Genomic DNA, 26,968 nt, shown 5'->3' on the forward strand with positions numbered 1-26,968 from the left:
AGAACCAACGTCACTACCCGTCATAGAGCGACAAATAAGGGCAAAATAGGCCTTGGAAAGACGGGTGAAAGTGCAATGAGTCTGTTTGTGGCAGGGCACAGAGCTGTCATGGGTCTTGACTTCTCTGGCCCCAAGGGATGTGCTTGTGGCTAGCTAGAAAGAAACTCCAGATCCTTGTAGGAACTGCCAAATCTCACGAGGCTGTCCCAAGGCTAATTTATTGGCCTCCACAGGGTAGGTCAACATTGTGCAACTTCTGAGCCCCCAGGGCCATCCAAACAGTTGAGTGGATCTATGCCTTAGGGAAGATAGGAGAAAAGAATTTAGGGCTGGAATTTTTGAAAAATCAGAAGCACAAAGAAGTGTTAACTATTTTGGTAGATTTCACCCCGTTTTTGAGCTCTAGAAACAGCAATTTCATATGGCTCATCTTAATCCTCCTGACCTCCCCATGAAGCCGGTTGTTACTCCTGTTATGCATATGAAGCTTTGACTTGGTCAAATTCACCAGTTAAGTGGTAAACCTGGAATTTGAACCCCAGCTCCCCCGTGAACTCCAAAGAAATGGTTTTTCTCATGGCTAGGCTGCCAGTTAAACTGATGGGACCTCACCAAGGGCCAAAGAAAATGGAATCAAAACCCACTTGATGTCACAAAATCTTGTGTAGTGAAAAGAGTCTGAGTGCCCTCATTCATGCCCCCCTGGGTCTTGCATCCTTAATTTTCAGTCACATGCTATGTGATTGAACATGGACACTGAATCCAGATTATTTGCCACTTACTGGAAAGTTATTTAACCTCTTTATGTCTAAGTTTCTTTCTTTCTTTCTTTTTTTTGTGCTGAGGAAGATTCGCCCTGAGCTAACATCTGCTGCCAATCTTCCTCTTTTTGTATGTGAGCCACTGCCACAACATGATCGCTGACAGACAAGTGGTGTAGGTCCACACCTGGGAATCGAATCCCGGGCCACTGAAGTGGAGCACCCGGAACTTAATCACTAGGCCACCAGGACTGGCCCATGTCTCAGTTTCTTTAGCTGAAAAATGGGGATGATAATAGTACCTATCTAATAGAATTGTGAAGTTAAAATGTAAAGTGCTTGGAATGGCGCCTGGCATATAGTAAGCACTCAAGAAATGTACCCTTACAAAACTTACAGTGTTCTAAGGACTCAGTGTTTATCCTCTCACTTGGCTTTATATTCCCCAAGGGCAGACTGCCTTATTCATTTTGTATCACTTGTTTTTAGCACAAAGTCATAGTAATACATATTTGTTGAGTGATTGTCCTATTTCTCCTCTTAACTTTTAGTTAATTAAAATCATAAAACTTTGGGGCTGGGAGGGATCTTAGAGATTATATAGTCCAAATTCATTCTATTAATGAAGAAATTGTGATTGTCCAACTATCTTGGCTTGGGTGTAGTTCTCTTTTCCACTGAAGATATTATGTTCACTAGGAACCTAAGAAAAATAAATTACTTCTCACTCCCCAAAACAAACAACAAAAAATAAAACCTAGGTTGTAAGGGGATGAGTCTCCAGGGCAAGAACTGCCACAGCACACAGGGCACAAAGCCCCTCTTCCTCACCCCTGCTACTCAGATCCTAATCCAGGGTGACTGTTCTCACTCCCCTGCTGGGCCTGGGGATCCTCAGCTCCTCCATTCAGCAAAGCTTTATTCATCTCCAAATGTGTGACAGGTGCTATGCTAGGCCCTGCAGATCTAATGATGAACAGGACAGATAATGGGCCTCTTAGTATCTGATTCCCAGTCTTGTTTCTTTTATTCTTTGTTGTTGGGGGTAGGGGTGGATTCTTGGCTGTTAGGAGCAAAGATTCCCACTCTGGCTTTCAGGCCCTCCTGCCCTCGTTAGGCAGTCAGTCACATCCTTTATCCTTGACTTCAGGTCATGGGAATTGCACCCATTCCCTAATCTTTCTTGGTCCTGGGACAGATGAATCTTCATCATCAGTTGAGAATTCTGGTTCTGCTGTCCACTAGAGCTGAAGTCCTTCATCTAGGCATAGGGATTATGTATCTGGGATTAGGCATAGGAAGGGATGGGGGACAGTGGTGAATTTTTTTTTAATTGAGGTATAATTGACATATAACATTATATTAGTTTCAGGTGTACAACATAATTATTCAATATTTGTATACATTGGGAAATGATCACCACAATAAGTCCAGTTAACATCCATCACTGTACATAGTTATAAATTTTTTTTCTTTTTTTCTTGTGATGAGTATTTCTAAGATCTACTCTTACCGACTTTCAAATATGCAATACAGTATTAACTATAGTCACCATTTAGTATATTACACCCCCATAACTTATTTATTTTATAGCTGGAAGTCTGTACCTTTTGATCCCCTTCACCCATTTTGCCCATCTCCCACCCCTGGCAACCATCAATCTGTTCTCTATTTCTATGAACTTATTTTTTTGTTTGTTTTGTTTTTTATATTCCACATATAAGTGAGATCATATAGTATTTATCTTTCTCTCTGACTTATTTCACTTAGCATAATGCCCTCAAGGTCCATCCATGTTGTCACAAATGGCAAGATTTCATTCTTTTTTACAGCTGAATACTATTCCATTGTGTATATATACCACATTTTCTTTATCCATTCATCCATCTGTGGACACTTAGGTTGTTTCCATATCTTGGCTATTGCAAATAATGCTGCAATGAACATGGGGTTGCAGATATCTTTTTGAGTTAGTGTTTTCATTTTCTTTGGATAAATACCCAGAAGTGGAATTGCTGGATCATATGGTAGTTCAAATTTTTTTTTTTTTTTTTTTTTTTTTTTTTTAAGATTTTATTTATTTTATTTTTTCCCCCCAAAGCCCCAGCGGATAGTTGTATGTTGTAGCTGCACATCCTTGTAGTTGCTGTATGTGGGACTCGGCCTCAGGATGAACGGAGAAGTGGTGCCTCGATGCGCACCCGGGATCCGAACCCGGGCCACCAGCATCGCAGCGCGCGCACTTAACCACCAAGCCACAGGGCCGGCCCAAATTTTTTTTTTTTTTTTGTGAGGAGATCAGCCCTGTGCTAACATCCGCCAATCCTCCTCTTTTTTTGCTGAGGAAGACGGCCCTGGGCTAACATCTGTGCCCATCTTCCTCCACTTTATATGGGACGCCGCCACAGCATGGCTTGCCAAGCAGTGCGTCGGTGCGCGCCCGGGATCCGAACCAGCGAACCCCGGGCCGCCGCAGCGGAGTGCGCGCACTTAACCGCTTGCGCCACCGGGCCGGCCCCTAATAATTTTATTTATTTATTTATTTTCCCCCAAAGTCCCACTAGATAGTTGTATGTCATAGCTGCACATCCTTCTAGTTGCTGTATGTGGAACGCGGCCTCAGCATGGCCAGAGAAGCGGTGCGTTGGTGCGCGCCTGGGATCCGAACCCCAGGCCGCCAGCAGCAGAGCGCACACACTTAACCGCTAAGCCACAGGGCCGGCCCTCAATTTTTAATTTTTTGAAGAACCTCCATACTGTTTTCCATAGTGGCTACACCAACAGTGCAAAAGGGTTCCCTTTTCTCCACATCCTCGCCAACACTTATTTCTTGTCTTTTTGATAATAGCCATTCTAACAGGTGTGAGTTGATTTCTCACTGTGGTTTTGATTTGCTTTTCTCTGATGATTAGTGCTGTTGAGCATCTTTTCATGTGCCTGTTGGCCGTCTGTATGTCTTCTTTGGAAAAACGGCCATTCATATCCTCTACTTATTTTTAAATAAGATTGTTTTTTTGATATTGAGTTGTATGAGTTCTTTATGTGTTTTGGATATTAACCCCTTATCAGATATATAATTTGCAAATATTTTCTCCCATTTGGTAGGTTGCCTTTTCATTTTGTTGATGGTTTCCTTTGCTGTGCAGAAGCTTTAGTTTGATGTGGTCCTACTTGTTTATTTTTGCTTTTGGAGTCAGATCCAAAAAATCACCACCAAGACAGATGTCAAGGAGCTTACTGCCTATGTTTTCTTCTAGGAATTTTATGGTTTCATATCTTACATTCAAGTCTTTAATCCATTTTCAGTTAATTTTTGTGTATGGTGAAAGATAGTGGTCAAGTTTCATTATTTTGAGTGTGGCTGTCCAGTTTTCCCAACACTATTTATTGAAGAGACTGTCCTTTCCCCATTGTATATTCTTGCCTCCTGTGTCATAAATTGACCGCATACGCATGGGGTTATTTCTGGGCTGTCTATTCTGTTCCACTGATGTATGTATCTGTTTTTATGCCAGTACCATACTGTTTGGATTACTATAGCTTTGTAATATGGTTTAAAATCAGGGAACGTGATGTCTCCAGCTTTTTTCTTCTTTCTCAAGACTGCTTTGGCTATTCAGGGTACAAATTTTAGGATTGTTTGTTCTGTTTTTGTGAAAAATGCCACTGGAATTCTGATAGGGATTGCATTGAATCTGTAGATTGCTTTGAGTAGTATGGACATTTTAACACTATTAATTCTTCCAATCCATGGTCACAGAATATCTTTCCATTTATTTGTGTCTTCTTCAATTTCTTTCATCAGTGTTTTATAGTTTTCTGTGTACAGGTCTTTTACCTCCTCCTTGATTAAATTTATTCCTAGGTATTTTATTCTTTTTGATGCAGTTGTAAATGGGATTGTTTTCTTAATATCTCTAATAGTTGTTAGTGTATAGAAATGCAACAGATTTTTGTATACTGATTTTGTATCCTGCAACTTTACTGAATTCGTTTATTCTAATAGTTTTTTGGTGGAGTCTTTAGAGTTTTCTATATATAATATCATGTCATCTGCAAATACTGACAGTTTTACTTCTTCCTTTCCAATTTGTATGCCTTTTTATTTTTTTGTTCTTGCCTAATTGCTCTAGTTAAGACTTCCAATACTATGTTGAATAAAAGTGGTGAGAGTGGGCATCATTGTCTTGTTCCTGATCTTAGAGGAAAAGCTTTCAGCTTTTCACCATTGAGTATGATGTTGGCTGTGGGCTTCTCATACATGGCCTTTCTGTTGAGGTACATTCCCTCTATACCCACTTTGTTGAGAGTTTTTATCATAAATGGATGTTGAATTTTGTCAAATACTTTTCCTGCATCGAGATGCTCATATGGTTTTTATCCCTCATTTTGTTAATGTGGTGAATCATGTTGATTGATTTGTGGATGTTGAACCATCCTTACATCCCTGGAATAAATTCTGCTTGATCATGGTATATGATCCTTTTAATGTGCTGTTGAATTCGGTTTGCTAATATTTTGTTGAGGATTCTGCATCTAGGTTCATCAGGGATAAGTACTTTATCCTGCTACTTCCCTCTGAGGCTCTCTTTTCTCATCTCAGCAGGCTTTAGACTCTAGCCTTCCACTTTTCCCATTATTGGTAAAGCACAGATAACTGACAGATGGAGCCCCTGAATCTGCAGGTCTTTCTGGGCTTCCAGGTCACCAGCCCCACATTCAATCCACATTAATTCATGTCACCTTCCTTTAGGGAAGAGGTATTTCCCAATCCTCACAACATCCTTATATGGCACTGTCATATGCACTTCACATATGTATAAGGAAACTGAGGGTCACAGGGGTTAACTGATTTGCCTAAGGCCACAAAGTTGTAGAGGTGAGAGTTGAATCATCTGCCTCTAAAGCCTGTCCTCTTGTTATACCCGTCAGGTATATCTTTAATGTTATGGACTGAATTGTGTCCCCTCCCCCACCAAATTCATATGTCGAAGCCCTAACCCTCAATGTGACTGTATTTGGAGGTAGAGCCTTTAAGGAGATGATTAAGCTTAAATGAGGTCATAAGAGTGAGACCCTAATCCAATAGGACTGGTGTCCTAATAAGAAAAGGGTGAGACACCAGGGATGTGTGCACAGAGAGAAAAAGGCCTTGTGAGAACACAGCGAGAAGTCAGCTATCTGCAAGCCAGGGAGACAGACCTCATCAGAAACCAACCCTACTGGTACCTTGATCTTGGACTTCCAGCCTCCAGAACTGTGAGAAATTAAATTTCTGTTCTTTAAGCCACCCCAGTCTGTGGTATTCTGTTATGGTAGCCCTAGCACACTAATACAAATGACATACTCCAAATTTTCATAGAGAAATGTGCAGAATCTACTTCCAGAGCCTAACGCTTGCTCTAACATGATACTTTTAGAATTAAAATGCTGGGCAGGAAGCTAGTCATAAATAAAGGCATGGCCACAGCTGTGGAGAGCCAAGCCTGGCACAGAATCATATCACTTGTCTTTGTTTTTGAACAAATTTCCCCAAGACAGGAAAATGATGCAAAACCGGGCAAACTACACAATGCCTTTGCAAAATGTGAAGATGGACTCCTCGTGTTGCTAAGGACAAGCTCCCTGGCATCTGGTTACACATACAGGAAAAACCATGTTGGCAGCTAGTAAAGCTTAGGAAAGAATGGCTAGGCTTAAAACATTTTCCCCAGCACCACACCATAAAAATGATTATAATAAATAAGACCTAATCTTACTAACCTTTAATTCTCATTATAACCCTGCAAATAGCTCCCATTTTTAGATAATAAAACTGAAGCACAGGAAGGGTAGGTATCTTATCTACAGTCATATGGCTGCTCTGTAGTAGACCGGCATTTGAACATAGGTCTGAATCCCAACCCCATTTTCCCACCTTATTGCTATATTATGTTGCCTTCAATCAGCTGATGGGTAGATGTTATAAAAAGATGTTAAGACATACTGACATCATGTCCCTCTTGAGGGCATATAATTGGAATTTCACATCATCTATATAGTATTCTTGCCAAAAATGTTTAACTGGATTTTAATAATGAGGAAACAATCAAGCAGATGCAGACTGCAGGGCATTCTACACCACCACTGGCCAGGACTCTTCAGCAAAATGAACTATATACAGTCATGCATCTCTTAATGATGAGGAGACATTCTGAGAAACGTGTCATTAGGTGATTTTGTCGTCGTGCAAACATCAGAGTGTACTTACACAAACCTAGATGGCATAGCCTATTACACATCTAGACTATATGGTACTAATCTTATGGGACCACCGTGTATGTGGTCTGCTGTTGACTGAAATGTTGTTATGCGGCTGGTGCATAACTGTATTTTATGCCAAACTTTTTTTTTTATTGTGAAATTTTTGTTGTACATTATTGTCAGTCACCATATAAGTGCATCCCTCCACCCCTTGTGCCCACCATCCCACCCCCCTAGCCCCTGGTAACCACCAAACAGTTCTATCTGTCCGTGTGTTGATGTATCTTCCACATATGAGTGAAAGTATGCACTGTTCATCTTTCTCTTTCTGGCTTATTTCACTTAACATAATACCCTCCAGGTCCATCCATGTTGTTGCAAATGGGACGATTTTTTTTTGTGTGTGTGTGAGGAAGATCAGCCCTGTGCTAACATCTGCCAATCCTCCTCTTTTTTTGCTGAGGAAGACTGGCCCTGGGCTAACATCTGTGCCCAACTTCTTCCACTTTATATGGGATGCCGCCACAGCATGGCTTGTCAAGCAGTGCATCGGTGCACGCCTGGGATCTGAACCGGCGAACCCCAGGCCACCGCAGCAGAGCACGTGAACTTAACTGCTTGCGCCACCGGGCTGGCCCCGATTTTGTCTTTTTTTATGGCTGAGTAGTATTCCGTGGTATATATATACCACGTCTTCTTTATCCAATCATCAGTCGAGGGACACTTGGGTTGCTTCCATGTCGTGGCTGCAATCCTGCAGCTGCAATGAATAATGCAATAATGCTGCAATGAACATAGGGATGCATAATAGGGATGAAATTGTTGATTTCAGGTTCATTGGGTAAATACCCAGTAGTGGGATAGCTGGATCGTAAGGTATTTCTATTTTTAATTTCTTGAGGAATCTCCATACTGTTTTCCATAGAGGTTGCACCAGTTTGCATTCCTATGCCAAACTTCTTGAAGCATATTAATAGTATTGTGGTTACGTAGGAAGAGAAAGTCTTTATTCTTAGATGTCTGCTTATGTATTTAGGGGTAAGGTATCAGGTCTGCAACTTACTTTCAAATGGTTGAGGAAAAAAAGTGTATATATACTAAGTATAAAACAAATGTAGCAAACCATTAATTGGTTTGAAATTTTTCAAAATAAAGAGTAGGGGGCCGGCCTGGTGGTGCAAGCAGTTAAGTGCACGTGCTTCGCTGCGGCGGCCCGGGGTTCGCCAGTTCGGATCCCGGGCGTGCACCGACGCACCGCTTGTTAAGCCATGCTGTGGCGGCATCCCACATAAAGTGAAGGAAGATGGGCACGGATGTTAGCCCAGGGCCAGTCTTCCTCAGCAAAAAAAGAGGAGGATTGGCATTAGATGTTAGCTCAGGGCTGGTCCTCCTCAAAAAAAAAAAAAAGACAAAGAGTAGGGACAGAAAAAGTTAGAGACCCCAGTCTGTTAGGGTAGAAGCTCCACCCATCATCAAGCTGTCGAAGGATCCTCTTCTTTAAATTGTGAACAATATTTACTGTCTACTTCTTTTAGGTAGATAGAGCTACACTCCATCAAGCAAAAAGATGTACCTATTTTTTTTTTTTTCTGTGAGGAAGATCAGCCCTGAGCTAACATCCATGCCAATCCTCCTCTTTTTGCTGAGGAAGACTGGCCCTGAGCTAACATCTGTGCCCGTCTTCCTCCACTTTATGTGGGATGCCGCCACAGCATGGTCTGAAAAGCCGTGCGTCAGTGCGCGTCCGGGATCCGAACCCGGGCCTCCAGCAGTGGAGCGCAGGATCTTAACCACTACGCCAACGGGCCGGCCCCAAGATGTACCTATTTTCTCCAGGGTAGCAAAAGAGTCAATCCAATTTGACTACTGGGGAGAGGGCATAGACAACACTTGATGGGAGTAAGAAATTTATCAGTAGATTTATCTACTCACCTTTGCCTCTTAGTAATAGACTTGTGATTTAGAAGTTTGTTTGCTTTGAAAATGATTTCTATTATTTTAGGTTAGGGGTTGGCAAACTTTCTATAAATGGCCAGATTAAAAAATATTTTTGACTTTGTGGACGATGCACTCTCTGTCCCAGCTACTCAACTCTGCCACTGTCGTGCAACAGCAGCCTTAGATACTGTACAACAATGTGAATGTACTTAGTGCTACTGAACTGTACACTTAAAAATGCTCAGGCCAGCCCCGTGGCTTAGCGGTTAAGTGCGAGCGCTCTGCCACTGGCAGCCCAGGTTCGGATCCCAGGCGCGCACCAACGCACTGCTTCTCCGGCCATGTTGAGGCCATGTCCCACATACAGCAACTAGAAGGATGTACAGCTATGACATACAACTATCTACTGGGGCTTTGGGGGAGAAAAAAGGAGGAGGATTGGCAATGGATGTTAGCTCAGGGCTGATCTTCCTCACAAAAAAAAATAAATAAATAAAAAATAAAAGTCTTAAAAAAAACGCTTAAAAGGGTAAATTTTATGTGTATTTTACCACACTCTTTTTAAAAATCAAAAAAGCAGCCACAGATAATATGCAAATGAATATGTGGCTGTGTTCCAGTAAAACCTTGTTTATGGACAATGAATTTTGAATTTCATATAATTTTCACATGTCACGAAATATTATTCTTTTATTGATTTTTCAACCATTTAAAATTGTAAAAACAACTCTTAGCTTGCAGACAGTACAAAAACAGGTGGTGGGCTGGATTTGATAGTTTGCTGCCCATATCCTTAGAGATAAAGGAGGTACAGAATGTGAGCAATTTAAAAGGTAGTGCTAATTTTTGCAGTCTAAGGTGTGGCTATAACAAACTTCAAGGAGTTTAAAAGTTAACATTTATAAAAAACTTATCACAACACCCATCTGCTTCTAACAGCACAAATGACTTAGGCAAAAACTAAATTTAGAAATCTCAACAGAACTTAAGATGCAAAGGAAACAGTAACCACCATGTTCCAGCTACCAGTTCTATCCAGCTACATACTAAATCTCCAGCATGTAAAAGAAATGCCACTGTCTCTTCAACTGTCACCATCTTTCCAATCACCCTCTTGGGACTTAATCGTTCTTCAGGACTCCTCCCTCCTCGCCTAAAATGACTTCTTCACCTGTAATTCAGCCTTGACCTCCCTCAATGCCATTGCAGAGAAACCAACATTTGTTGAGCAACACTATCGGCTGTTCTCCATTCATGATTTCACAGGTATACACGTGTAAAGATTCGTTATACATTTAGCACGTATGAATGCATGTAACTTATACCTTACTGACAAAGTCATTATAAAAGCCATCACCCAAGTTGAAACACCTACACTATGGAATATTATGCCCCATTAAAAAGCAGGAGACGGGCCAGCCCAGTGTCACAGTGGTTAAGTTCTCACACTCTGCTTCAATGGCCAGGGGTTCGAAGGTTTGGATCCCAGGCATGGACCCACATGCCACCTATCAAGCCATGCTGTGGTAGGCGCCCCACATATAAAGTAGAAGAAGATGGGCACAGATGTTAGCCCAAGGTCAATCTTCCTCAGCAAAAAAGGAGACTGGCATCAGATGTTAGCTCAGGGCTAATCTTCCTCACCAAAAAAAAAAGGAGACAGATGTACATTTATTGAATAGAAAGCTGTCTACAGTAAGTCTTGACCTAGCATAGGTTTGTAAAACAGCATGCAAAAGTATATACACATGCGCAACAGATAAACGTTTGGAAAAATAGTCACCAAAATACTTGTTGTGGTTATAACTTGGTGGTGGAATTTCAGGTGTATTTTATTCTTGTACCTTTCTGTATTGTGTCATGAGCATGTATTATCTTTATAATGAGGAAAACCAGTAAAGATATTTTTGTTTGAAGGAAGAAAGGCCACCACCAAAACTTCCTTTAAAACAAAAAGAACAAGTTTAACAGTCTTTATTGTGGTTGTGCTTAAAAAAAAAAAAAAAAAAAATATATATATATATATATATGCTGAGGAAGATTTGCCCTGAGCTAACATCTATTGCCAGTCTTCCTCTATTTTGTATGTGGATTGCCGCCACAGCATGGCTGCTGACAAGTGGAGTAGGTCTGCACCCGGGAACTGAACCCAGGCCACCCATGCGGAGCGTGCCAAACTTAACCACTAGGCCACAGGGCTGGCCTGCAAAATATATACACTTTGAGATATTCTAAAATATTTGTTTACAGATGAAATGACATGATACCTGAGATTTGACTCAAAATATCTGGAGTTGGGGCGCATGAAGATATAGATGAAAACAGTGGCCATCAGTTGCTAATTGCTGAAGTGGAGTGATGAGTATATGGGAATTTATACTACTCTACCTTTGTAAATGTTTGAAATTTTCTATAATAGTTACTCTCCTCTTTCCCTCTAAATGTACCTGCTCCTGCAATTTCAGCCATCAGCTTATTTTCACATCTGCCTCCAAATGGCCATCCTTAGAAATCTCACTTTTTGCTGATTCAAACCTTAAATTTTTCTCTCTATAGTCTCTTTTGAGAGCTCTAGGCCTACCCTGACCACTGATGCCTGAAATTTAACAGGTCTAGAATTAAATGCAGTACCTTCTCCACCCTGCACCCAACTCCTCTTTTTGCTGACTCCTACTTTCCTGTGAATGGCACCATCACTCAAATCTGTAAAATGGACCTTCCAAGAGTTCTCATTCCCCCTCACCAAATTAGTAACTACACCTCAATAACGTGACTCTCAAAATTCATCTCTTTCCATTTCCACTGCTACCACCCTAACTCAAAATCCTTATTAAGTTGTAACTACACTATATAACTTCCTAAATTGTGTCCTACCTCCAGTTTTTCCAGGCTCTAATTCTGTCTCTCCTGTGCACTGCTCTATCTTCAGTACCTGGCACAATGCTTGGTATACAGTAGGTGTTCAATAATTGTTTGTAGCATGAAGACCATCATAGCACTTATTTCACCCCTGTAGATAGTCGTGAACCAAGGGTCCCTCCTAAGACCCCTCCCATCACCTTAAGAGCAGGGACCATTTTAATCATTTTGCATTCTTCTTATATGTTAAGAGCCCATTATACTGACATGGTCCTTTTTCAGCTAATTATGGTAAGTCCTTTAGATCTTGGTAACTGAAGAAGCAGATTTAAATGTGATTATGTATGCACATATGGGAGCTGTCGAAAAAAATCCTTCTTCCCTACCCCAATGGTACAAAGGCCAAACATATCATACAATAATTAAAATTACCTTTTAGATATATCCCTGTATAAAGAACACCCCCAGTCCTTTAGGCTTCAACTTAAACATCATTCTCTCTCTCACAGTACCCATATGTATTTTCACAGAACTTGGTTTTGTTTTTTTTTTTCTTTTGGTGAAGAAGATTAGCCCTGAGCTAACATCTGTTGCCAATCCTCCTTTTTCCTGAGGAAGATTGGCCCTGAGCTAACAGTTGTGCCTATCTCCCTGTATTTGTGTGTGTGTGTGTGTGTGAGAGAGGAAGATTAGCCCTGAGCTAACATCCGATGGCAATCCTCCTTTTTGCTGAGGAAGACTGGCCCTGGGCTAACATCCGTGCCCATCTTCCTCTACTTTATATGGGATGCCACCACAGCATGGCTCGACAAGTGGTGTGTCGGTGCACGCCTGGGATCCAAACCTGTGAACCCTGGGCTACTGCAGTGGAGCGCGTGCACTTAACCACTACGCCACCGGGCTGGCCCTCACAGAACTTTTAAAATCTGCCATGTCATCTTTATATATGTGATTATTCTGTTTCACATACTACCCCCCTTATCTCTAGGATTTACAAGGACAGGACTATGCTGATGTTCATCCCTGGGGGGAAGCAACAGAAGAGAATCTGAAGGAAGAACAGAGCAATGGTGACTGGGAAGTTATACTAGATGGAATGAGGGGGAAAGAGGTGGCCCACAGAGGGATCAAACCTAAGAACCCTGGCCTACCAACTACACCTTAAATAAACATATGTGGCTGTTTTAGTTTATTTCACATTTCTACTTCTTAAAAAAGGGGAGAGGGGTTTTTTGGTAGAGATCAACCTTTTATAAAAGGTCATTTGTGACAAAATTGTCCCATTTGCCACAACATGGATGGACCTGGAGGGTATTATGTTAAGCAAAATAAGCCAGAGAGAGAAAGACAAACATCATATGATTTCACTCATATGTGGAAGATAAACTAACACACGGACAGACAGAACTGTTTGGTGGTTACCAGGGGCAAGGGGGTTGGGGGATGGGCACAAGGGGTGAAGGCAGGCATTTATATGGTGACTGACAAACAATAATGTACAACTAAAATTTCACAATGTTATAAACTATTAAGACATCAATAAAAAAAAAAAAGGTCATTTGTGTTAAAACCTTAGCAAAACTGATTTTACTAACATTTCCTTACATGGCTTTAGGAGAAGACATCTCAATTTCAACCTAATATTAACCCTATTCCCCTGACACTGCAGTCTGAACGGGCTATGCTAGAAGTGACTTAGACCTAGAACCTCTTTATCCAGCAGCTGGTTTCCAGTATTACAGGGCTTCTATAGTGATACAGGATTTGTGTATTTTATTAATTCTCTCAAGAAGTAAATCCATTTACTCGGTTTTTTATGCAGAAAGCCTCCAAATCTACCACAGCAAATTCTTTTTGTCCAAGGCTAATGCTGCACTGCGAGGGAAGAACTGGTAGAGAAGGAAAGGGGCACTAAGAGAGGGGCTGGCTATCACACAGCACATCCTCAAGACTATCTTAATGACCACTTTTAAACTTCATTTCACCTGTTTTGGGAAGGTGCATAATTTGGTTTATCCCCACAGATAAACCAATCCCCTAAGCCTTGGGTGCTTGCTGGTCCTGTCAACAAGGAAAGTCCATATAAATGACTTTTAGCCTTTAGCTAATTTACCAGCCAGTGCACCCGAATATGTTTAAATAGGTCAGATGGTTCCCAGAGAACTAAAGCAGTTCTCTCAGTGCATAAGGTGGCAACAAAACTGTGAAATCAATGGCCCTGTAAGAGTTCATTTTCTGCTTTTCAATGCAAACACATGGAACAATACCTAATTTCAGTTCAAACTCATTTCCCTTTTATTAAAGTACAAGTTACCATTACATGGTTTGGTACTCAATAAAGGAAAACTTGTTCAAATAAGGTAATATGTTATCATCAGTATTTCCAGGTGACTGTTTACAATCAAGTAGCATTATCAATAAATCCTTGGGAAGCCCATCTGTAAGAGAACACATGAAGAATTAGCCAGGAAATAAAGAAAAGGTAGAAATCTTACCAAAAATAACCTTTAGAGCAACAGTCCAGGGAAATCACTGCCTCTGTATAGCCTTTTCTCTTCTTACTTAATCTTGCCTACAGTCAACTCACAGGGGACCAGCTCTGTGGCTTTTTGTTATTTATATACCTGGTACTTACTAGGGTAGTCTTTTCCAATCAGAAGAGTATTGGGGATTTGCCCTTTCAAAAAAATTTTAAAAGAAATATAATGCTACTTCAACTAGAATATATCCTATATAAAGAAGATCTTCTGGACTTCTTGGAATAATACTTGATAAAATGAAAATTAAGCCCAAGTGTTTGTACAATCTCTTAAGAGTCCATTATGGAATATGAATCACAGACAAGAGCTTCAAAAATATAACTAGGAAATCCTCTATTCTGAATACCTCGTTTTCTCCAAGTAATCACAGAAATCTTTACACACACACAAAAAACCATTCCCATTTATTACAAAGATGAGCTATCTGATTCAGGGAGGTGGTGGTGATAGTGGTGGTATTGGGGTGCACAAAGATAAAATTAAGACTCCTGCTCCAAAGCAAGCTTTAAAAAGAAATCCCAAAAGTGGGTTATAAACCTTAGGCATTTTCTGCTTAGTTTGTCAGCAGGAAGACTGAATGTAGGGATTCTTTGAATTCTGAGATTTTTTTTTTTTTTTTTTTTTTTATTTATTTTTCCCCTAAAGCCCCAGGCGATAGTTGTATGTCATAGTTGCACATTCTTCTAGTTGCTGTATGTGGGACAAGGCCTCAGCATGGCCGGAGAAGCAATGCGTCTGTGCACGCCCGGGATCCGAACCCGGGCCGCCTGCATCGGAGCGCACGCACTTAACCGCTAAGCCACGGGGCCGGCCCGAATTCTGAGATTTTTAAATAAGTGTTTCAGTAGGTGTTCACTAATGGTATCCTAACCAGGCTCAGAGGTTCGTTATCTTGTGAGGGATCTGATATTAGCTCCTTAAATAATTTTAAGACGACTTTTATTGAAACTTTTATAAGATAGTAGTTCCACCTTTTAAAAATAAACTCCCTCTTACTCTTATGAAACAACTCCTCTATTTAAGCCTCATTATTTACCTCTGAGAAATAAGAGTATGGCCTTAGTAAATGCCTCAGTACTGAAATGCGATATAGGACATGTGGTAGTAAGAGCAATGGACTCCGGAGCCAGACTGCCTGGGTTTAAATGTGGGTTCCACTACTATTTGTATGACCTTGGACAAGGTGCCTCAGTTTCCTCATCAGTAAAATAGTAAAATGGGAATAATTATAATAATTATAACAATAGTAACTACCTCACAGGACTGTTTATGAGGATTGAATGAGTTAATACTTATAGAACACTTAAAACGGGCCTGACACATAGTAAGTGTTATACACTGCTCACTACATTAGACAATCCTATGGCTGGTTTTATTATTATGGAAGGAATCTGTCCTTCCATAGAGAACAAGGTATCAAATAAGTTTTTATTATCAATGAATATTTACTTGACTATTAAATTCTAATTTGGGCACACAAAAACAAAAGCATCAAATTAATAAAACTGCTGTTAAAGATAAACAGTATATATAGGGGCCAGCCTGGTGGCTAGCGGTTAAGTTCGAGCACTCCACTTTGACGGCCCGGGGTTCGCAGGTTCGGATCCTGGGCACGGACCTACGCACTGCTTATCAAGCCACGCTGTGGTGGCGTCCCACATAAAGCAGAGGAAGATGGGCATGGATGTTTGCTCAGGGCTAATCTTCCTCAAAAAAAAAAAATAATAATAAAAATAAAAAACTAAACAGATGTATAAAAGCATACATGATGAACACCTTGTATGCAGTGGATTACCTTTAGTTTGGGGGAGATTAAAGGGCTGGAATTAAGGAAGGGTACACAGAGGGCTTCAATTCTACATGAAACCAATAATTTCTTGGGGGGAAAAAAACTGAAGCAAATATGGCAAAGTAATAATATCTGAAAACGTGGGTGTGGTTACACTTATTCTCTATGTTATTCTTTATGCTTAAATATTTTATATAGATTTTTAATTAAGGAGGTTTTTACTTGCCTTTACACCAGTAAGAGAAGAATTATAACAACTAGAAATAACAATTCTAGCTCCTTAAATTTATCATCATTGGTACTCTCTAAATCTCTATGCTCAGCCTCTAACAAGGACATTAAAACGTCTTACTCTGAGAACACTGAAATGTCACTTACTCACTCCTCCCTAGATTCTTTCCTGCCTTATTCAGTAGTGTGTTGCTTACCCATGGGGTTTACACTTTGTCAAGGCCCAGTTCCTCTGGAGTGGAGATTCCCAGTTCATTTAAAGTTGGTCTAAGTTCCTGGATGACATAGGGGTATATTTCCTTATGAGGTCCTGCTTTGTCCTGACAGCAAAGAAAATACTCACATTTAGCTCTCTGAAAAGACATCTCTATTAACAAAATGAACCTAAAAATGCTTTTAATCACATATGCAGAGGCTACTGGCAGAGAATACAAATCACTTACTTTTAAGTTAATGTATTTATTCAATAAAGAGAGCAAGTTTTGTAGGCACTATTCAAGGTAGGTTTTTAAGACACCTTAAGAACTAAGACAATTAAAACTAAATTCAGGAAAAACAAACAAACAAACAAAAAAACACTGTAAAGCCTTGAGTTACTGGAAAAGGTGGTGATGACAGAATTTTGTGAAGGTAATTAAACGTGCCCAGCAGGCAATAGGAATAATTAAGTTAACACAGGAAAAGTTTTTAAATTTGCCTCTAATTTGAGACCCTAACTGAATTAACTGCTGGTGCTGAATGGATTGATAGCCTACAGAACCCTTAATTATCTTACCCATTGTAGATAAAGTAATGTCACACTTTCCCTCTTACAGACCTTGAATTTCTTTCTTCTAGACCATAATATCTTTTCCTGGAGAGCTACGCTTAGAGAACACTTACTTATTTCCAGGGCAAGAGAGTTTTGACAAATACTCACCATGACATATAATTATACCTGTATTGTCACAGGGTACCTCAGGGACAAATACTAAAAAGGCAAATGGACTAAGACAGTGCCAAGCTGCTATTCTTCTGCCTTTAACAAATTCTAAGTCTTCTTAATTGTATTTTTTTTAATTATAAAATTCTTGTTTAAAATGCATTGTATTTATTTGTTCATTACAGAAAAATCAGAAACTATAATCAAAGAGGGAGGAGAATAGTATATCATCCTACATTTTCATCTCTATATATATTTTAATAAAATGGGGTCACACTACAAAAATTGTTTCATAATTTTATTCAGTTACTATACCATGAATATGTTTAATGTTTAACACACTTCTAAAACATTAATAGATGTGTAATAATAACCTCTTCTGGGAAGTCCCATCTTAAGAAACCAGTAACATTTAATTTCATATCACAAACAGCACAAAGGTAAACTGTAGTTAGACCTTTGTACATCCTTAATTATTTAAGATAAATTTGCAAATGGCATTCATGAACAAAAGGATATCAAGCACAATTTTTAAGGCCTTGGATAAATTCTGCCAAATTGCCCTCCAGAAAGATTGTAACTGCAGTGTACATTCCCTCTAGCTAAATGAGAACTGATTTTAGGTATTTTAACAAATTAAAAAACACAGAATACGCTGATACCTAATCAATGGCCCACCCACTTCCATAACAACTTTAGCATTGTTATTTCACTGACCTTAACAACCTCTAGGATGCGAACTGCACTAGCAAAATCATTTAACCGTCTGCATGCCCGCAAAGCAGCGTCAATGATTTTGGGTTCTGGAACCAGATCATAGCCAACAAGTGTGTTCATCCCTGTCAAATTAAAAAGAGGGGCCATATCAACCTGGAATATCCTCACTTAAACTACAATTTAGTTATCTATATTTTTATTGAAACATAGACATGTGATCTTGTCTGTTTGGGCCTCTTTTCTCTTATCTATAAAATGAGAAAATCTACCTTTAACAAATTCTAGATGATAAGATCATAGTGGATCTTCTAGTCAACTAGTGGAAAGAACTACGCAGTAGCATGCAGAGTGAAGAAAAAAAAAAAACCCAGAAGTTTTTTTAAATGCAAACACTATTTTTCATAATAATTAGCTGGTTTCTTTTCAAACAAGAGAGTGGTTTTCAACTCATTTTTTAAAAATTTTTATTTAGGGGCCGGGCCCATGGCTTGGCGGTTAAGTGTGTGTGCACCGCTACTGGCAGCCCGGGTTCGGATCCTGGGCGCGCACTGATGCACCACTTGTCCGGCCATGCTGAGGCGGCGTCCCACATACAGCAACTAGAAGGATGCGCAACTATGACACACAACTATCTACTGGGGCGAAAAAAGGGAGAAAAAGGGAAAAAAAGGGGGAGGATTGGCAATAGATGTTAGCTCAGAGCCGGTCTTCCTCAGCAAAAAGAAGAGGATTAGCACGGATGTTAGCTCACAGCTGATCTTCCTCACACACACACACAAAAAAAAAAAAAAAAAGAGGAGGATTGGCATGGATGTTAGCTCAGGGCTGATCTTCCTCACACACAAAAAAATAATAAAATAAATTAAAATTTTTTTATTTTATTTTTTTAATTTTTTAAAATTTTATTGGAGTCACATTGGCTTATGTCAACTCTTATTTTTAACTCTTAGTACAATGTATGTACTTTGGTTGCTTTAAAATAAATTTGATTGGAAAATAATCTAAAAACAACCAGAGAAATACTTAAGTAGAGTTAATGAAGCCCAAATGAGGACATTAAGGAGATACAGAGAAACATTACTGCACAGACTTAAAAACATTCAACCAAAAAATGATGGGGCATGATTATTTTCAGCTCTGCACAAAATGACACATCATAAAATTTAAGATTCTCTTAATGGGAATGCAGAATTGCTGTTCTTTTTATTACTTCTACTCAAGACTATTCTAAGAATTTCCCTGGTTGCAGCAAAATGGAGTCATTACATTCCTACAGAGAATTTTGAAGCATTTAGGTTTCTCGCTTTTATTTATTTTAAAATATTTAAACAAAGGACACCAGTGACTACAATGCTAGAATAGAGTCATAGAGACTGAACTCTTGGTCTGAGATAAATTGCCCACACTTAAAATTTGTTATCTACTAGTCTAACTATCAAACTAGTTATCATTAATGCTATTTACTCACGTTAAATGTGCATCTGCAAATTTAGGAAAAACAAGTTCTAGCTTTCTTAGACTAGGGACTTATTCAGGACAAGACAAATCATAACTGAGAATAAAAATAACAAAAAACCCAAACTATTACCAAGAAGGGAAGAAAACCAAATGACTACTTGCATAAATTACTTAAAAGGTACAAAACTGTTAACTCTTGCTCACCTTGACCTATCACTATAGCCGTGGTTTTCAGTTCAGGGTGATTCTGTCCCCCAAGAGACATTTTTAGTTGTCACAGTTTTGCCTGTCCCCCAGGAGACTTGGGGAGGCGGGGAGTGGCATCTAATGGGTAGAAGTCAAGGACGCTGCTAAATGTCCTAAAATGCAAAGGACAGCCCTTGCAACAAAGAATTATCTGGCCCAAAGTGTCAATTGTGCCTGCTTTATAGGAAACACTATGGAAGCTATAAACGTTCTTAACTGCAAGTTGCATGCCAGTACCCAGTTTACATGATGCATGTTTTCAAAATAGTTGCTCTCAACAAAGTTGTGGAAGACTATAAAGCAGTTCATAATTCTATACCAAAATAGACAAATATGGCTATGTTCCAATTACCTTTACGCAATTCCCAGGCATCAATATCTGGCTTGTTGAAGTATGTCACCCAGCGAGCATCAAACTCCTCATCTGTCTCATGTGACCCATGGGAGTAGCAGCGAACTGACTGGATAGCTACAGTGGAGAAAGAGCAATAACTTCAATGTACAGAAATAGTGCTTGAAATATCTCATCAGCATAAGGTTTTTGTTTGCTTTCTTTTTTTTATTGTGTTAAAATACACATAAAATTTGCCATGTTAACCATCTTTAAGTGTACAATTCAAAGGTATTAAATACATTCAATGCATTAAGTTTTGAATCAACTATACATGTCATGGCAGGAAAATTATTCAGCAGGTCAAATGAAACAAATCTTATGTATTGCTATGAAAAAATAGCTTAAAAATTAAGCAAAGAAAAGCTAGTAGAACCAAAAGTGCTATACACGTATGTTTATGCTTTCTTCCCCCAATCTGTAGTGCTAGCTTGAAATTGTTAACAGTGGTTATCTTTGGAAGGAAAAACTTTATTTCTTCATACACTTCCATGATGTCTGAATTTTTACAATGAGTAGAGTATTAATTCCTAAGTTAAAATAACGTCCATTCTAAGTTCCTAAGCAAATTTATAAATTTTCTTGATAAAATTTTTAACAATCTTATGCCCTCCATTAAATTACATTTCAAAATAAATTACACATCCTGACAAAGCAATAGTAATTTAAAAATCGTTTTATCAAGCTACAGCCCCCTCCCTGCAAATTCTGACAAATTCTCTAAGGGGAAACATGCCCTCTGACTTACATCCAATGAAAAAAACACTGCTTTATGAGATTTCTAAGAAGTGAGATTTTTAAACATAACATTGTCAAGAAAACAGGACACACTTAGCGTTCTGCTCCCAATCAATATACCCTTTGCAGTACCACATGAAAAGCCGTCCCATTGTTAGTTTCTGCCTGTCAAATGGACACTGAATTGGGAGTTAGAAAATCTGGATTCTTTCTAAACAGCCTCTGTATGGGGGAGAAGGGGAGAAGAAAATTTTATCTTTGGGTTTTAAGAGGCAGCAGAGCCTAGTGGTCAGATACCTCTAGGCTCTTCACTGTCCCACTGTTTGACCCAGGGAAAATTAACTCAAATTTTATTTTCCTTATCTGTAAAATGGGGATACCACTACCTCAGCAGATTATGATGATCAAAAACGGAAGCCAGGTAACACTTTGCCCAGGGTTTAGCACCTTGTAAGTAAGTACTCAGTAAATGGTAGCTATAAATTCATTTTTATCTAAAAATGTCTTAATTGATCTTCTATTTATGTTAATCATAATTTATAGAAATAAAACATTCTTCTTTTTTTTGTGTGTGAGGAAGACTAGCCCTGAGCTAACATCCATTCCAGTCCTCCTCTTTTTGCTGAGCAAGATTGGCCCTGGGCTAACATCCGTGACCATCTTCCTCCACTTTTTTATATGGGAAGCCGCCACAGCATGGCCTGGCAAGCAGCATGTCGGGTGCCCGCCAGGGATCCAAACCTGCGAACCCCGGGCCTCCGAAGCGGAGAGATAGCACTTAACCGCTGTGCCACCAGGCCAGCCTCTAAAACATTCTTCAAATTGCCTTTCCTGTTACATGAATTAGACAAGGTTGGTATAATTTCTAGTTATTTTTAAAGGCGTAACATATCAAAAAAATAGTAACTACCCAGAAAACTTTGCTATAGTTCTAAGAATACTCTGAAATTTAAATGTTAGGAATATCCTATATCTCCTTAATACAATAACTGGCAGGAGAAAGAGCAGAGAAAAAAAAGAAAAGAGACAAAGATGAAAAGACAGAAGACTAGCCAATTCTGGAGAGGGCCTGTCAGTGCTAGATCAAGTGAAAGGATTCTCACTTAAATGACCATTTGAGCCTATAGCAATATACCCGCCACCATCGCAGAGGACCACAGCATAAGTCCCCATCCTTTCAGAGACCCAAATTAGCCCCACAGTCCAGGCCCAGAATGAAGTGGGACATGTACATAAATGGGCTGGAATTGGACACCCTTTAATTTCTATGACAAGGAAAAAGAATGGATCTCTAGATCTAGATGTATTTAGTGAGCACAAACATTTAATCAAAACTATATGGATATTTAATAACTCTTAAGGACTAATATTCACATTTAATATATCAGAAAGCATAGATCATAACAACCCTCTAATAAAAATTTATAAGCTACCTTTTTCAAATACTAAAGTTATCCTTCGCTGAATATTTAAAGCTCAAGTGTAAAATGGTACAACCACTTTGGAAGACTGTTTAGCAGCTTCTTATCAAGTTAAACACATACCTACCATACCATCCAGTAATTCCACTTAGAAGTATTTACCACAGAAAAATGAAATGAATGTATTCCCTCCCCAGAGGTAATTATTATTATTATTTTTTATGAGGAAGATCAGCTCTGAGCTAACATCCACGCCAACCCTCCCCTTTTTTTTTGAGGAAGACTGGCCCTGGGGTAACATCCGTGCCCATCTTCCTCCACTTTATATGGGACACCGCCACAGCATGGCCTGATGAGCGGTGCATCGGTGTGCGCCCGGGATCCGAACCTGGGCCACCAGCAGCGGAGCGCGCGCACTTAACTGCTACGCCACAGGGGCGGCCCCGCCAACCCTGAGGTAGATATTAAGCATACCTTTCCTACCACTCAGAAAGTCTTTCATGATAACCAATTCCTTTTTCTCACTGCTGGGCATGGATTTCACTAGGTGACTGGTAGCTTTGCTTTGTTTTCTAACTGAAAAAGACGACCAGCAACTGCAAATCCTAGTCAAGGAGATCAATGGATCACCTTCAATGATTTGTTCACCTTCCTTCTGGGAGTCCCAAATTACAAACTGGTTGTATTCCAAAAAGACCTAATATGAAACAACTATTTAGAATACCAAACAGGCACCGGGAACACACATCCCTTCCAGGAGGGCAAAAACAGACTTTCCCACGTGGTTTAAATTATATTCCTAATTCCAGTAATGGGTAGAGTAGGATCTATTCTCTTAGCTATGAACATGTCTCCTATAAGCTTAACATTTTGGTTTTTAGGTAAACTATATAGGCATTCCCTCCCTCCCCCCACCAACCCAACTTAAGTACAGTGTACAGCACTTCCACCTAGTTTTAAGGCTTGTAAGGGAGGGGCCGGCTCTGTGGCTTAGCGGTTAAGTGCGTGCTCCGCTGCTGGCGGCCCGGGTTCGGATCCCGGGGGCGCACCAAAGCACTGCTTCTCTGGCCATGCTGAGGCCGCGTTCCACATACAGCAACTAGAAGGATGTGCAACTCTGACATACAACTATCTACTGGGGCTTTGGGGGAAAAAAGGAGGAGGATTAGCAATAGATGTTAGCTCAGAGCCGGTCTTCCTCAGCAAAAAGAGGAGGATTAGCATGGATGTTAGCTCAGGGCTGATCTTCCTCACAAAAAAAATAAATAAAATAAAATAAAATATTAAAAAAAGAAAGGCTTGTAAAGGAAACTATCTTGGAAAACAATTGCTCAGTGCTTTTATAGAACCTAAAGTTTCCAGAATAGGAAAAAGGAAGCAGCTGTAAAAAACGGGGACATTTCTACGGCCTCAATCTAAAAAGCAGAAACTGCTTTTTGGCATTTAATTAAGCACTCTATTTAAAAAAAAAAAAAAAGCTAACATACTTAGAAAATTAAGGGGCTCATTAATCTCTTTGGTTTGAGTTTAGTTAAATCTTACAGCTTTCCATTTAATAACTAATCAGCTCAGACAAAGCCCAAAGAATGGTCATTTTGTTGGTAATAATAATAGGAGTAAGAGAAAGAAACAAATAATGTAAAGGGCACATGAACAAGCTCAAAGGCAAGGTGACTGAGGTGCAAGGCTTAGAGCAGCCCTGGATTTGGGGTCCAAAGGCTGGAAATCTAGAAATGTGGAAGTGGTGCAGAACAGGTTGGAAGGTGATAAAAAGTGCTACTTAAGTTCAGCCCTGCACCAAGAAAGGGAAAGGAGAAAACTCCTCCCACCCTTTCTCACCTATCAGGGTAAGGATGTATGAGCCAGGATTGTGCAGGTTTCAAGGGCTGACTAAAGAATCTAACCAATATTTAAAACATTTTAATTACCCAATTCAGCAGTTATTGGAAAACAATTGTTTCAAGTTGGAGGCTTCTTTATGAACCAAATATAGAATCTGGGTTGCTATTTAACTAGAGCAAACTTGAGGCCCCTCAGGTTAACCCCTCTAGAGCTCTCTTTCAAGTATACTCTCATTTGACCTTGGATAGCCTCATCCAAGAACCTTAATCCTTTTTGACTCTCAATTGTATAAAATCTCTTCAGTCTCATACTGATAACAAACCTCAACCTATAATATGCAAAAGTGAAATGCACTATAATAAAGCAAATATATTAAGCATTTGTGCCAGGCAAGGTGCTGAGTTACATTATATCATTTAAATCCCACAACTACCAAATATTATCCCGATTTTAGAGATGAGGCAACCCAGTCTTAAGGTTAACTAACATGTCCAAGGTCACAGCTAGAAAGTAGCTGACATAAATGTAACCAATACTGCCTCCTTGTGGGAAATATTCAGCTCTATGGGACAACCGCCTAAAATAAAGCTTTTTGTTTATGAATTAGACTCAAGAGCAAGAATAGAACGCCTAGGAGATAAACCACTATGTTCAAACTTACTAAGAAAAGAGGAAGCCCCTTAATCTATAGTTTGCCAAAAACCTCTGCCATTTCCCCAACCTGCCACAAAATGCAGCAATTCTTTTGAAGAGGACATAAGAAACCTCCCCAAAATGTATCTGTATGAAAAAATTAAAGTAGTATTTGCTACTTTAGCATTTAGATAAGGAAACAAAAAAACATAAAATCTGACAAACATGAAGATGGGCCAAAAATAACCATGACCGAGAAAGAGAAAATGGTTCCATCACTAATAAAGGAGTCAGTTTCCCAAGATAGGCCTCAGTTTCTTTTTCTATACAATAAGACGGTCTCCATGGTCTCTAAAGTGTATGCCAGCCTCACCCTTCTATGATAAAGTCTAAATTGAACACAGCAAAACATATACCTTAGGTTCTGAAGTGTCTAGGTAAAATGCTCAAGATAGTCAAGAGAACCACCTTACTAGTTTCAAGTTTCTGTGTTCATACGTTTAAATATGCTTGCTTAGGGGCTAAATTTCATAATGCAGCATACATTAACATCATGGACCAAGATCAAAGTGCAGCCACAATAATTAAAAGTACAGTGCTGGGCACAAAGTCTCCCGGAACACATTTAAGGTAAAATAACAGACAGGAAGCAGTAGCACATCTCATAATCCAGCAATCAAGCTTCTAACCTGAAGCAAAAAATAAACCTTCCCCATGTTTGTAGAACCCAGCATTCCTGGGTCTGTGGTACCCAACTTGAGAAAAGAGTAACATTCTTATCATAAGACCTATCAGTATTCACGCTCTCTTCCAGACCTCAGGGAACAACCGTACACGTCGATTTATCGTAAACATGGAAGAATGAGAACGTGGCACAGCAGTCTCTAAAAATGACAGAACGGTCTGTGAAGGCGACACAAAAACGCTAACTGGGAAATGCTTGATCAAGTATACTGTGTCCCACACGGAAGCATACTGTATTCTCGGAAGACGCTGGGGCGGCGGTGCCCGGGCCCCGGAGGGGCCACCCCGCCCCTACACGGAACAGCGCGCCCTGCGGCTCAATGTCACCTTCGCCGGAGCTCGGCGGGCCGGCGGCGGACATTCCCAGTCAGGTGGTCGCAGGGGTCAGCGCCGGGGCACGGTCACGGCCCGGGGACCGAAGGGGTCCAGTGGGCGCGGGAGGTGCGCTGCCCCCGGCGCGGCGCCCACAGCAGGTCCACACCTGACCGGTCCGCGGTGCCTGCACCAGGAAGTCGCGCTGAGGAAGGCCCCGGGGTCGCGTCCTCGAGTCCTCCACAACTCGAGGCGGCGGGGAGAGCGGCCAGCGGCTACTCCCCGCCCGCAGAGCAGGGGCTAGGCCGCGGGACAAGCCAACCCCCGCGTGGCGGCGGGGGCCCAGGTCACCACAAGGACACGCGGGCGCGGGCAACGGCAGGCGAGAGCCTTACCGGCGGCGGAGCCGGGGGCCGGGGCGGGCTGCTGGAGGCCTCGAGGGCTGGTCCGGGCGGCTGCGGCTGCTGCTACCGCGCAGCGGCGGAGAGCGGCGCCCAGCATGACGGCGATGGCGGCGCGCAGGCTAAGGCTGAAGACAAGCCGGGTGTGAGCTCACGGGCCGCTCCAGAGCGCGCGGGGGCTGGACCCACGCACCGACGCACAGCGGGCGGAGCGTAAGGTCCCGCCTACTGCGGCGCGAGCGCCTAGGGCCTAGGCGGGAGGGGGCCCCCGGCGCAGCCGCGGGCGGGCTACGGCGGCGCGCTAAGGACAAACCACTTCGGCGCCGTGCCTCTCCGGGTTTCTGGTCCCGCGGACTGCAGCGGCCATCATGGAGCGAAGATGGGAGGAAGGCGAGGGGAGAGCAGTGGGTGGTATCGTGGTTCAAGTCCATCTTGGCAGGCAACGCTATCATCTCAAAGTGGGACCTACTACAATCATAACGACAAATTATAATAAAAATACCTTCTTCTTTGCTTACCGCCACCGCATTTCCAGCCTAAAATAAGAGAACGAATGGGAAAAAAACAAGTGCTACATGTAAGGGACCTTATTAGTAACTATTCTTATATCACAGACCTGCAAGTGGAACCGGTAAATAACCATTAATGATTAAGTAGCTAGTAACTAAAGTTTTTTTTGCAATTACTAGTTATAGCTTTTAGTTTTTCGCCCACCCATTGTTAACTGTGCTGCTTAGGCAATATGCTATCTGGCTCCCACTAGGTTCCTATAGATAACATCT

The 26,968-nt window shown here is 40.8% G+C and overlaps 1 protein-coding gene across 1 annotated transcript; it reads right to left on the bottom strand.

Annotated features, from left to right (window-relative positions):
• Window positions 1–1,749: 1,749 nt before the first annotated feature.
• COX5A (cytochrome c oxidase subunit 5A) lies at window positions 1,750–26,371 on the bottom strand. Its single transcript, XM_087428713.1, has 5 exons — window positions 26,181–26,371; window positions 20,057–20,173; window positions 18,001–18,122; window positions 16,559–16,681; window positions 1,750–2,043 (listed from the first exon to the last, which is right to left on the bottom strand). Exons 1-4 carry the CDS (start codon window positions 26,284–26,286, stop codon window positions 16,568–16,570), a joined length of 459 nt encoding a protein of 152 aa, XP_087284839.1. The 5' UTR covers window positions 26,287–26,371; the 3' UTR covers window positions 1,750–2,043; window positions 16,559–16,567.
• Between the last annotated feature and the right edge of the window lie 597 nt (window positions 26,372–26,968).

Source organism: Ceratotherium simum, chromosome 3 (genome assembly GCF_057802395.1).
Source record: "Ceratotherium simum simum isolate JZ-2026a chromosome 3, ASM5780239v1, whole genome shotgun sequence".
Lineage (NCBI taxonomy): Eukaryota > Metazoa > Chordata > Mammalia > Perissodactyla > Rhinocerotidae > Ceratotherium > Ceratotherium simum.